The 13603-nt window shown below is 36.1% G+C and overlaps 1 protein-coding gene across 4 annotated transcripts in view; it reads right to left on the bottom strand.

Annotated features, from left to right (window-relative positions):
- The window catches only part of GABBR2 (gamma-aminobutyric acid type B receptor subunit 2), a 500245-nt gene that overhangs the window by 278440 nt on the left and 208202 nt on the right, over positions 1 to 13603 (bottom strand). For all 4 annotated transcript variants that reach the window (XM_084508376.1, XM_084508377.1, XM_084508378.1 and 1 more), the window contains one exon: positions 2729 to 2899. In XM_084508376.1, coding sequence (XP_084364502.1) covers positions 2729 to 2899 — 171 coding nt within the window. The remainder of the gene's footprint in view (positions 1 to 2728; positions 2900 to 13603) is intronic.

Below are 13603 nucleotides of genomic sequence, written 5' to 3'. Positions count from 1 at the left end.
CTTCAACCCCTGCCATAGATCTGCTCAGCAATCACTAGACCTGACCCTGACCTACAAATAGGTTTCCCAGCTGTTCCTCAGACCTGACTCATTGCCATGGACTTGATTGAACCTGGCCCCATCCTTGGCTGAACCTGGTCCCATCCTCTGGGCCTCCTCGGTTCCATTGTAGTGGAGCTGGGCTCTGCCATGCCACCAGGTGCTGTCCCCCTCTGCTGCTCATGGGTCCTATCCCTCACTTCTCCTGGTCAGTTATTTCCTGCATTTTTTTCCTGTGCTTTCACTGTCTACAGAAGAATACAGAGGGAATGGAGAAACTGCATGGAGCTGAAAAAGAAAGGATGCAGCCCTAATTATTTCAGGAGACTCAGGACTCAATATGGTCTATGAAGTCACTTGAATTGAAGGAAGTTAACTGGATCTTTCATTACCTGAACACTTTAATGAATGACACTAAATTGAGTTTGCAGTCGGACACAGAAGGGTGTCACTTTTCTAGAGGAATGGAAAGACCTTGAACTCAAGTTAACATTCTACCAAACCCTAGAAAGCAGCAGTTTTAACATTTCTTAAGTGATCAGGACAGACATGAAGTCCATTCCTGTATCCCAACGGAAGACCTGGAATACCCATGTTGTGTTTGTCTAGTCGTATCTTAACAAACCCTCTACAATGGAGGTTCAACAACCTATCCACTCTATTTCACTGTTTTCCACTTTTAATCTTTCTTGGAACACAGGTTTCTAGATTTCTTAACTTTTTTAAAGAGACCTCTCTGATCTGTTTCCCTTTGAAGATGATATCAGACCTGATGTTCTAACTTCCATCTAATTAGCACTAAGTAGTGTTGAAGCTTACTCTATGTGTCTTAAATCTCAATAATGCATTACATTGGGATTGTTGAAATGGAAGCTCTTTGCTACTTCTCTACTTTTTACAGTTTACTTTTTACTCTTGACTTTTACTCAGTTGGTAATTCTTGTAGTGCTTCCCCTATCTTTCTCTGGAGATCTGCTGTCTAGATAGCCATTCTTCATTAAAATAGTTTATTAGTCTAGTCCAGTATTTTGTACTTTTTCACTTACATAATATTTATTTTAAACCTTTCTCTACTTGTTAAGATTACTCTGAAACCTAATCCTGTCCCCCTGCAAAAGCGTTTGGAGATCTTCCCAAGTAGGTATCAAGTGCATATTTAATAAACATTTTATCTATCTAGCAAACCACTTGACAGAATCCCATCCTTCTTTTTTGACAATGAGCCACTGATAACTACTCTTTGAAATCATAATTCCAAGCCAGTGAAGGATAAAGCATACATACTCTTTGACAACTTTTCTTCAGCATTCATTTTAAAAACAGTCAGCTGATCTGATGTCAATTAACCTTGTGGTGGCAAGAATATTTGTCAGAGACTGCTTGCTCTTACAGTATCTTCCTCATGATCAAGTTTCCCTAGTTTTCTTTAGGAATAGCTTTAATGTTTTTATAAGCCATATAACGTCACATTTATAATTTACTCCATCTTCTTGAGTCCTGTTATCTTGTCATAGAAGGAAATTAGTTTGCTTTACATGATTTATTCTAGACAAATCCACTTTGGCCATTGTTTGGCACTTTTTTTTTTTTTTTTCTCTTCTGGGTAATTCTAAACAGATAATCTGTTCAAGTATCTTTCCAGGAATTTATTTTAGGCTGAGTGGTCTATAATTCTATAATTCCCTGGGTCTTTGTGTGCTTTTTGGAACGACAGGCACACTGATCTCTCCCTCCCCCTGCAATACTCTTACTTGTCATCTTTGAATTCTCAAAGATCTCTAAGATTTATTAAGTACTCCATTTGTGACAGAGAATTTGAAAATATCTGACTCATCCAAGCAGACGCTAACCTGTTCTTACCCCTCTTCACTGGTTTTAATTATATTAGTCTTCAGATCACAGCCAGCCTTTTTTAATGAATGATAAGGAAGACAAAAACAACCATGAAACTGGCATCCATCTATTAGTTTTGCCTGTCAGTTAATTGGCCAACTCGTTCCCTGGTCTTGCTCTAATGAATTACTTATAGGATGTTTTCTTTTAACCGTTCTGTTGTTAATGCCATGCTTAAGGCAATTGTCCCATACTTCCTTTCAATTTCTATGAGCAAAATGTTGCTCAGGGTGAAACTCAGAGGATTTGGAGAGTGCATAATACTTGATCTTAACAGTTCTGGGGGTTGCGGTCATTTCCGTCACAGTAAGCTCTTACAACTCCTTCAACCATACATTTAGCAGATTTTGTCCCTCAGTATTTCAGACTGACACTTCCAATAAATCAGAGCGTGAGAGGAAAAACAAGATGAAATTAGATTTAGTCTCTCTTTTAACTCAACCAATGTCAAGTTAGAAACCTCCTTCAAAATCACACACTTAGGCAAGTCAAAGCATATACAGAATCCTTTACTACAAAACAAATATTATTTTTTGCATTTGGGTGTAATGATCTTGGTATAAAAAAAAGTCAAGGGAAAGGATGAATAGTTTATAACCATAGCTAGTCAAATAAGCCCCAGAAGGGAAATAAGTGTATTTGGTACAGCAAATACAGCCTAGTAAGACAAAACCAAACAAGACTGAAGCAGTTCATCTGTTTCTTTTTATTTAATTGCTATTAATGGAGGAACCAGCTCCTTGGAAGTCTGATATTAGTAGCTCTCTTTGTGCACTGGAAATTATGCAAATCTTACCTCAGAGAATCTTTGTACATCCTGGGTCAAAGTTCCTACTCTCTTCCATTGATAATACTTGAGTAACTTCAAAATTGCTGGATTTACTGCATTATCAGATGGCACTGTCCGGAAGAAATAAGGATATTTTTTCTTATCAGCCAACTCTGGGGTTGTTGCTGCAAATGAAAGCTGAAAAACAGAACAAAACAAAACAGAAATGACAACAAAGAAATGAAAGTCACCATGAGTCATCTAGCAGCCAGAAGAAAAATTTTGCTCTACTCAGTGCAATAAGACACAATCCTCTAGTAGCACCTCTTTCTATCATCAGGTAATAAAACAGCCCCAGGTACCAGAAAGAAAGGGAATAATTATGACAGCCAAGACTGCAGCACAGAAGTTTGCCTGGCTCCCATTTTCCTTCAGTGAAGAAGCCCCCTGTGACCTGAGTAATCAAAAGGGGCCCAGTGGCTAATTCTACGTATCTGAAAACACCAGGATTGGAATGTAGTTGGAGAATGTTCATACTGAAAGAAAAGAGGAAACCTGTCAACACACACACACAAAAACAAGAACAAACAAACAAACAAAACCATCACTTCACTGAATTCCCAATTATTTTGGGCACTGAATGTCCAAGTTAAAGGTAGCTTTTTTTTTTTTTTTTTTTTTTTTTTTTTTTTTTTTGGTGTGTGTGTGTGTGTATGTGAATAATTTTCAGGCAGTGTATGGAATACTTGAATATTCATTTTCTTAAAATGCTCTAATTCCAAAGATACGTATGGTTATTTCCTCCAATATTTTTAAAGCTACTAGAATTGTGTTTCTCAAGCTTTTTTTTCAGTCATGCATAACAATTGAGGGTTTTTTAAAGTACCAATTTAATGCAAATTGGTTTGACTGCAGAAAAATATGATCCCTAATACAGTTATATTAAATCTTTCAAACTCAATAAAGAGTCAAAAAGTGAAGGTGAATTCAAGCCTATGTAAGTACATCCAACCACAGTATTAAGCTTATACTTTCTTCAGTCAAGATTTTTGTATATTTGTGCTAGAAACCTTCATTTGAAATTCAGAATAGGCAGATTTGCTTTGAAATAACAGAGCTGTTTCTTCGTGTTTGTAAAATCTGCATTTTGGCTGGAAGGGGAGGAGTCTATTCTCTGATTTTACACTGACAAAGAGCTTATTGCATTGCTAAAAGCTCTTAAGCCTGAATAAAATTTATTTTCCTAATTACAAACCCTGAAATCCAAACAAGTTAAAGTGTGCATAATTTTAAAGTTCACACTCTACTCACAAAGAGGAGATGCTTTCTCTTCAACGGTTAGCAGCTAGAGGAGACTTTTAAGACTGCCATGCAAGTCTAATGTAAAATATATTTAATGTAGCAATTGCTCTGTTGTTAGATTTCATGAAGAAAGTACACTATGAGGTACTGTCATATTGTGATCTTGATTTTTGTGGTGGTTTTACCGTGCTGGGCAGCTAAACCCCACAACCGCTCTCTCACTCCCCCTCCTTTAGATGAGGAGGGGGAGAAGTAAAGCAAAGAACAACTCACGGGTTGAGATAAGGATAATTTAATTAAAGGGAAATAATTATAGTAATTAAATAAAGACTACCATGAACTAAACAATTTAACTAAGGGGAAATAAAAAGGGAAAGGGGAAAAGGGAGGGGAAAAGGAAAAATAAAAAGAAGGGAGGAAAACAAACAAACAAAATGAATGAAGGCTATATGGAAGTGCAGAGGAAAGAAATTACTCTCTACTTCCCACAAATGAGCAATGATTGACCACGTCCTTGAAGCAAGGCCTCAATGCACACAGCCGGTGTTCGAGAGGAAGACCAACGTTTCCCAACAAGAGCCCACCCCTCCCCTCTTCTTCCTGTTTCCACCTTTTATTGCTGAGTGTGACACCACATGGTATGGAATATCCCTTTGATTGGTTTAGGTCAGCTGCCCTAGTGATGTTTCTCTCCTCACTTTTTGCCCACCCCCTAGGAGGGTTAGAGAAAGGCCCAATGCTGTGCCACTGCTGCTCAGCAGTAGACACAACACTGGTGTGATAACACTGCTGTTCCAGCTACAAGTACAGAGTACGGCACTGTATGGGCTGCTGCTGGGAAAGTTAACGTTCCAGCCAGACCCAGTACAATTTTTCAAACCTGTACTGGTTGGCTCACTTAGCACTTCATAACATCTAGTAATCAGCAACGAGTTTGCAAAGAGCTAATTTCAAGTGAGAAAGAATGAAGGTCTGCTAGGTGGAACCATCCAGCTTTTGTGTCTAGCCTTGTAGTGCTGAACATCAAGTAGACACTGCATAATGAAAGTGGAAAAAAAAAGAAAACTGTGACTAAAAAAGAAAAAAAAAAGGTAAATAAACGAGAAAATTTGACTTTGAAACTTTGACTAGAAATCCAGCATGAAGAGGAATGCTTCTCAGCAGCCTGTCTGTTTCAGCCGGTTACTGCAAAGGACTTGCTTTTCAAATTATTGTGGTTTTGGATTGAATGTAATTTGATTGATCTTTAAGGAAAAGAAGTAAAAAACAAGGCTGAAATCACAGTAGTGACAAGCAACATAGGCAAGGTTCACAGATGGAACAGTAAATTTTCTGATCAAAAGTACAGAAAGCCTTAGTAATGGGGAGTATCTTTATAGCTGTGAGCTGGCTTTAGGGGAAAGATCTGTGAAACAGGCAAGCAAAATCAGAACCATCCTTTGACATTCTAGTGACTCAAATAAAATGCCTAAATTATGATCCTAATTGTCCAAATTACCTTAGGAAACAATTAAGTGAAACATTACCTCTTGTCATTGACTAAAGAAAGATGAAGATTCAAAACTTAGATTTCTCAGCTTTGTAAAACTATGTGAGGTGAATCCAGGTTTATGTGTAATACTACTGACATTTAAATTACAAGAAATTCACCTTTTCATTTTCTTTTTCATGACAGGTTTTATTAAAATCTAAAATGGGAAAATTTCATGCTTAAATAAGTCTTGGAACATTGGATACGTTCAGAAGCCTTTCTTTCACGCATCCCATATGCCATGGTTGGTCACATTCTGCATCGCTTTGCCATTTTAATAAGACATCTATTAGAGATGGACAAATAACCTGAAACAGTCATGTCAGTCCATATTTTTTTCCCTTTCTCACAGAAAGTCAGTCAGTGAAAATATTTAACTTCTCACAAAATCATCCCTCTGAGAGTTTGGGAACATGCAATGAACTTAACCCAGCAGTCTCCAGAACTTAATGGTCTGCATTGAAAAGGACAAAGAAGGAAAAAGAAGAAACAAAATCACTATATGTTTTACAAAGTTGTAATGAAAAGCTCATGTTAATAAATAAATTGATACAAAACAGACTTACTGGAAAAGCATGTGATAATAGTGTATTTATATAGAAACACTGACAAAAATTAAATCTGTGTGATATAACACAAGTAAGACCAAAACACAGTCCACCCATAAGCATTGTGATGGCACAGGCCCTGTTTACTGAACATAAATCCTCCGTATTTTAGGGCAAAATTTGTTTATTCATGAGCGATTAAAAATTGAACCTATTGAAAGGCAACCTTTTCAGTTTCTTTACTTCTTCATTCTACAGGACAGAAAGCCATACAAATCTAATTCTGTTTTCTGTTACTGGAATTTCTTTTTATAACCTTTAGTTATTTACCCAAAAGTCTGGGTAAATAGCAATCCTACTGCTCATATAACTTTTTGCAAATCACAAAGGTACTATTTTTTACATTCCTGTATTTTCAGAGTACACAAAAAAAAATTGTTACAGATGTCACGTAGCTGCTCCTCTACATAGAAGAAAAGTGGGAATCAAAAAACTTACATGCAGGATTATAACTCAGCAATAAATATCTGTGGGGTGTATGATGTACAATTTCACAGGGGATTGTTTTATATAAGATGTTGTCCAAAAGGGAAACTTCAAGAAGGGGTGAAAGGCTGAAAAAAACTTTTTTTTTTTTTTTTTTTTCAAATTTCAAATGCAAGACACACTATATATACCAGGTGATACATCAAAAATGAGTGTATGTGAATATGCAAAGAGGTGCATATGTAGATATATAGAAAAAAAACTATAATATAAGTACTTAATATATATCAGTTTGAATATTATTAGAAAAACTGAAGCTACTTTTCAGGTCATCCCTGGGAAACCTTTCTTTACAAAATCTGCTTACAGTTTGAAACAATTTTGCAAGCAACTGCTTGAGAACTTGAAATGAAAGGAAGCATATACCCTATGACTCAGTGTGAGATTTCAGAGACGAAACAGTTTAAAACTTTTAAATGGAAGAGATGATAACATTTACCATTCAACTAAGGATATTAACTATAGTTCAAACTGAGAAGCAAATAGACCAAGATATTGAAAAATAAATGCTTATTTCTTCATAAAAACAAAACAAAACAAACAAAAAAAAAACCCACAAACATAATTTAGTAAAAGTTTTGCTGCCTTAATATCACATTTTAGTCTACGTAAATTCTCAAATGAAAGACTTTATTAACAGCTGCAATGCACTATTTCTGACTCTTTTAAATGAGTTGTACTGTTAATACCCTAGAAATCATTCTTGTTGGGAATAAGTATGAAAGGAACCAGCATAAAATGACTTTCAAGTCTGTCATCTGAAGTTGATGTACTAATACAATGCTTTGCTTTCTGTGGTATTCTCCCTGTAATGTACCATACAGAAGACAGGGGAGCAAAAGACCAGCTAACTAGAGAGGTATGTATGGGGAGACTGCAAACCAGTATTTCAGATGAAGTCTCAATCTCGCTGAAGTCAGTGCCAAAACTTTCACCAAATTCCTTTAAATCCAATTTTCAGGTCTCTGAATACCTGAAAATCAGGTTTACTTAGTGTGATTTAATGATACTGCTGTAATTGCAACTTTTTGATTTATTGATCCTGTCATATTACAGTTGCCTACACTCAGATCTGAGGCAATGCAGATTCTTCTGTTTGAAAAAAAAATACACAGCTGCCCAAGAGCAGTTGTGCTTCATTACTAACAGTGGAGAAACTGAGCAGAAAGACAGGCTAATAGCTTTATCTCACTCCGTTAATAGAAAGGAAGCAGTGAATAACAGTTCTGGAATGAGTTCAAAGCAAAAGAGTTCAGGAATCAGTGTGAAATAGAAAACGAACAAAACATTAAAGGTAATGCAGAAAGCACCCGTTAGCACTGTGTGAGCATCTTATACTAATGAGTTTTGAGGCCACAAAATGTAGGATTTTTCTTATATGATAAATAAATAAATAATTAATATTGGAAATAACCCAAAATTGAAAACCCCATGAGACAAACTCTGCTTTCACAGAAAAACAAAACAAAACAAAACAAACAAACACACACACACATATATATAATTAATATAATTATTCCACAGAATTCAAGGGAATTTCTTTGGCTTCTTGCTGCAGGTGAAAGTAGGATTTGATAATGTGACAATAGGAGAGGATACAATGTGGTACCAAATGAGAGAAGCTTCAGCCTAATACGACAGATGGCTAGGTTAAAGAATTTGATCTGGGGTACTTTGCTGAAAAACTGAAAATTATATCAAGTATTTTATTAAGAAGGTGCTGGGGTCAGGCATATGTTTTGGTAAAATAAATTTTCTCCAGAAAGATGGTACTTTCTGGAACAAGAAACATTTTATTTGAAAATCCATACAGTTTTGTGGAAGAGTTTTGGCCAACAGTAGATACAGTGAGACAGGGAGAAAAAAAGTTAAAACTAAGTGTAGAAAGGAACAATTCTGCACTAGAGGAGCACAAGCTAGCTTTGTAACCCTTTATCAGTCTGAAATGAAGCATGATGGATTAAGTCAAGAACATCAATCTAAAGCACTATCAAGTTAAAGCAAGCATGTTCCTTTTTTTGGGGAAGAATGCATTCCCTTAAGGAAAGTCAATACAAAAGCAGGAATGTTAAGAGGATAAGCTCTAGCATTCATTTAAGAAAATGGGATGCAACACTAATGAAGTCAATGGGAAATACCAGGAGTTATGTAAGACAGAAGGGATATTAAAGAGCTGAAACAAAATTAGAAAAGAAAACAACACTATATACAGAGCGTATGTATTATTTATAGAAGTCTGGACATTGGAAACTGGAAGACTGAAGCAACCCTGCAGTCCCAAGAATTCTAGAAGGAAAGGAAGATGCCAGATAAGGGAAGCTATTTTCTGATGTTTGGCTGTTTTACAATCTCAGGGAAGAATTTATGCCAAAAATTTGTGACTGTACTAGTGTATAGATGTCTGGGAAAAATAAGAGTGCAAAACTAGCCCATGCTCTGCACTTTTAGGGTAAGCAGTCACCCTAACCAAGGGTCTGCAAAAGATCCGTTAAGTGACACATTTATTTACAAGGGCTGTATTACCTAAAGGAAATCAATAGCAAAAACCCTTAGCAAAGTTGTTGTTTGTACATAAAGGCAGAACACAAAACTTCACTCTCTTAAAGCAAAGAGGGGCCAGCAGAGCAGAGTGGCTGAACAGCAGCACCTCCCATCACAAATTCCCCAGCAGCTCGAGGGCGACCCCTGCCTTCTGGCGAGGATTGCCAGAAAGTCTGGTTTTGACAATCCCAAACTCAGAACAAGGTGTCACTCTGACCACTTGCCTCTCCAAAGAAGGCTCTGAAACATCTGAAACATAACTACACATTGAATGCATGCAGTACTGTATACTAGAAAAAAAAATGCCCTAGGTAACAGGGCAATCTCCCTTTAATAAAACATCGTCTGCTAAAACAACTGATTCATACTTGCATTTAGAAAATTGGGTTATTGAACACCAGAGAGATTAGCTTAATTTTGCTAGGATTCTGCACTGTGGTTTATGTAAGTGTTTTATTAATGATCCCTAGAAATTTAAATTTGCCCCTGTTGCTGAAAAACAAGTCTTGATGGAGAGTTTTATATATGCAAATACATATATAAACACTTAAGTGGCAGATACTGCCTGTATTATGCTGATAAATCAACATTGCCAAACAGGATAAGTACTGTTGATTCAATTGGTCAGTGATAGCATTTATTATCATCATAACTAAAGATTGCATGTCATATTTGCTTAGTTAAGAAGCAGTATTCTCTGTGAACATGGAAAACACAAATAATTATTTCCAAAAAGAAGGCAGAATGTTAGAAAGCTCCACAGAAAATATTAATGCAATGGTATAGACTTGCACATGCAGCATCTTGTCATAAGAAAGTAATGTGGTCAAAACTTAGGAAGACAATAATTTGCAGCAATGCCTAATTGTGACATCATATACAACTCCACTGTGTGCCTTGTCAGGAGCTCTAAAGCTTTGACAAACCAGTGCCAGCAATAATAATACTTGAGTGTGGGCATGTGATGACTTGATGGTCCCAGGAGCTAGAAGGACCTGAATGGAAGTTAATGAAGAATTAAAAGATTTGCCTGCTGCAACACTTGAGACAGTACTAAGTGATGTCACATCAAGAATGAAACAATATGCTCTTAATTCAGAACCAGAGAATGGATTGAAGCCTAACCATTAAAATGCATTTTTATTGAACAGTAACTGATGAGTTAGTCATGTTTTGCAATAAATACTGAAAGACACAAAACATAAAGATCTAGGTTAAAAGTTAATTTAGTATTTAGAGATTAACATTAAGCCTACTATATAAGCCACTTTGCTCAGAAGTGCAGTCTCACTACTACCAAACAATCTTATTACTAGTCAAGTTATGTATAAAGTTTTAATACAACAACAGTACTTGGAATAAGAAACCAGAGATATATAATCAAAAGATAATCTTAAAAATTACATGATACCATGCAAAAAATGCACAAAATGCACCAGCTAATCAATTTTGATGAATGATTTGGAAGAAAGATATGTAGAAATAACACTGCAAAGTCACAGATGTATTTGGAGAATATTCCAACAGAAGCTAAGTACAGTGACTTCATTGGCTGAGGCATTGCACAAATTTTCAAAGCTGATGAAAGCAATACACAGTAATAAAGATGAAGAAACAATGATGATTTCTCTTGGCAATTTGCCTGCACAGACACTGGTGATGGGTGTCTATGGACCGAGAGTAAAGGAGCTGGATTGTAACTGAACCTAAGAATCAGAGTGGCAATTTTCCCTACCAGCTATGCTGAAATCCTGATCAGTGCACAGGTGATGCACTAACATAAGCAGACAGAAGAAAAAAGGAAAATAAAAAATATATATAATAAGAAGTGGTGCCTTATAGCACCTACAATTTTATTTGTAAGTACTCTTAAGTTTTTACCAGAATGAAGCTCTTGAGTCTCCATTGTACTTATATCCAGAAGGTTTTATGAGATTGTCATGAGACAAACTTCAGTGCTATAATGAATACAACTAATGAACAATAAAAAAAATGTTCTGTTAACTCTGTAAAGGCTTTCAGTATCACCTTTGAAAAAGCAAACTAGAAGCCTCAGGGAACCTCTATGATGGATCCCTAGCTGGTAAATGAGAAGGATGCCCCATCTAAATGGGAACATAAAAGCACACGTGGTATTAAATGCACTGGACAAGAATGGATCTTATGGATGAACATCCTTTCATCATCTAAAACATATTACCCATCTGATTAGCACTCCTGTTCCTTTTAAAGTCAGATGTTTTGCCAAACACTCCTGCCCAGTATCATCTGCTGTTACCTTCATTAATTCTGTGGCTGAAATTGCTTCCACTGACTGCCTCCTGGCACCTGGGAGTTTCCAGAAAAAGAACCTCCAGCTGGTCTCAAGGTTGGAAGACACCCGCCTGCATGCTGGTGACATTCCAGTGAACTAATCCAATCACAGTAAAATTGACATTCAGCTGCTTGCTGCTCTGGAGACATTTCAGGAAGCAATTCTGGCTACTGAACAAATCAATATTTTTGAGGATAGAAACTGGTTCACATATATATATATATATATATATATACATATATATATATGCATATATATATATAAATATATATATATATAAAATCCATATGACTAGTAGTTCAACTGAAATACATTATAGGTTTATGGGAAAGAACCATTCAGTCATGTTTACTTCCAGCTTGTGTAGCCTGACATACACCCGGAATGACATGGTAGGAACTGATAATGTTTGAATGCAGAAAATCAGACCAGACGAAGTTTTATCTTTTGGTGTAAAGACTTGCTACTCCCATAAGTTTATAGATTATGTTAAAGTATAGCGATACAACTGAACCTCAAGTGAGGTGTTTTGTTTGTTAGTTTTTGGTTTTCTGTTTTTGTTTTGTTTGTTTGCTTTCATGTTTTAGTGGTCTTCAGGTAATGGAGAGACTGAACAAAAGCTGAAAACTGTAGCAGATCTGCCCCCTCCCCTCCCAGAAAAGAAGGAAAAAAATGGTCTAGACATTAACATTAGTACTTCACCTGCTTCTTAGATTGGAATATTAAAATTTCCCCCAACTGTTCACACCAGCATTTGCCTACATTTAAGAACTTCATAGAAGAACTAAGTTAAAGGAATTCCTTGAACAACATTTCAGATGAACAGAAAATAGTAGAGCTATTCAAAGAAGAATAAAGTTACAGATCAAATCCAAGTCCAAGTAATGGGATCCATTTTAAGTTCCAATAAATGCTACTTAATAAACCTAATAAATTCACTTCTGAGACACTTACTTCTGAGACATGCCAAGGAAGTACCTCATGGAGTTATGGAGAGGATCCTTCAATTCAATGGCTAACAGTGCAACCAGTCAAGTTGAAAGTGACTTCGTCATTTAAACACTGTTTCAGTTGCTAGCTGAACATGAAGCAGAATAATCATCTCAAACAGATTACCACATTCAGCATTAGTCTAACTTGATTCTTTCACTATTAATGGAAAATAAACAACTTTTACATTTTTCATTGCACATTTCTTCTGACCGTTCACCTGAAAAAATCTAGCACAGTTTGAAGCATATCTCAGAAAAGGGAATAAATCTGGCAATTATGGATTGCTTTTTCTCTAGAGAATATTTTCAGATTTATAGTAGACACAAATCATTTACAACTAACACAGGTGTTTTGTATACTGCTGGAGGTTGATCAGAGCATTTAAATCAAATGTCAGATCTACAGAGATTGCTGCAAAAACTGTTTAATTTCCAAACAGAATAAGAAACAAAATCTTTTAAGCGTTTTCATAAATGGAACTACATTGTGAGAGGGGGTTGTATTTTTGTCTGTCACACTCAGTTGCTTAGCAGTTGGCTACTGGCCTGGATTATACCAGAATTCCGCTTCAAATCCCTGCTCTGCTTCAATCACAGAATTGTTATTTATCCCAAATCATGCAAAGTCTCCTACACTCATACTCTATCTACCCAGCTTTCTTGTCTCCTAACTACAAGACGTTATCCTCAAAATTCACTGCAAAGCAACAACTTTGTAAAATATGTCACCTTTGACAAAACAGGCTATGCTGCAAAAATATATTGAAAATAAAAATAAAACAATGAACAAGCAAGCACAAAAAAGAAAAAAAAAAAAAAAAAAGATCCAGACCTATTCACAACAGCTTGTTCCTGGATGGCTGCCCAAAACTATTATCATTCTATTAGTATTGTTTGTTCGGCAGACTTCATCCAGCTAACACATGTTAAAACTACATCTGTTCTGTCTACATTTGGACTTCAAATAAGATATTTGTTTTATAATTTTTCTCCTCTAAATGATGAAAAGTAGGGAAAAGTTTCCCCAGTTCAAAGATATCTTAATTGTGTAGTATGGGATGTCTGGATGTCTTTTCATGTAAACAAATCTACACTGCATTCTGTTAGAATCAGGTAGATGGACCATTG

The sequence above is a fragment of the Aythya ferina genome (genome assembly GCF_964211825.1).
Source record: "Aythya ferina genome assembly, chromosome: 2".
Lineage (NCBI taxonomy): Eukaryota > Metazoa > Chordata > Aves > Anseriformes > Anatidae > Aythya > Aythya ferina.
This window is presented reverse-complemented; position numbering and strand designations above follow the sequence as displayed.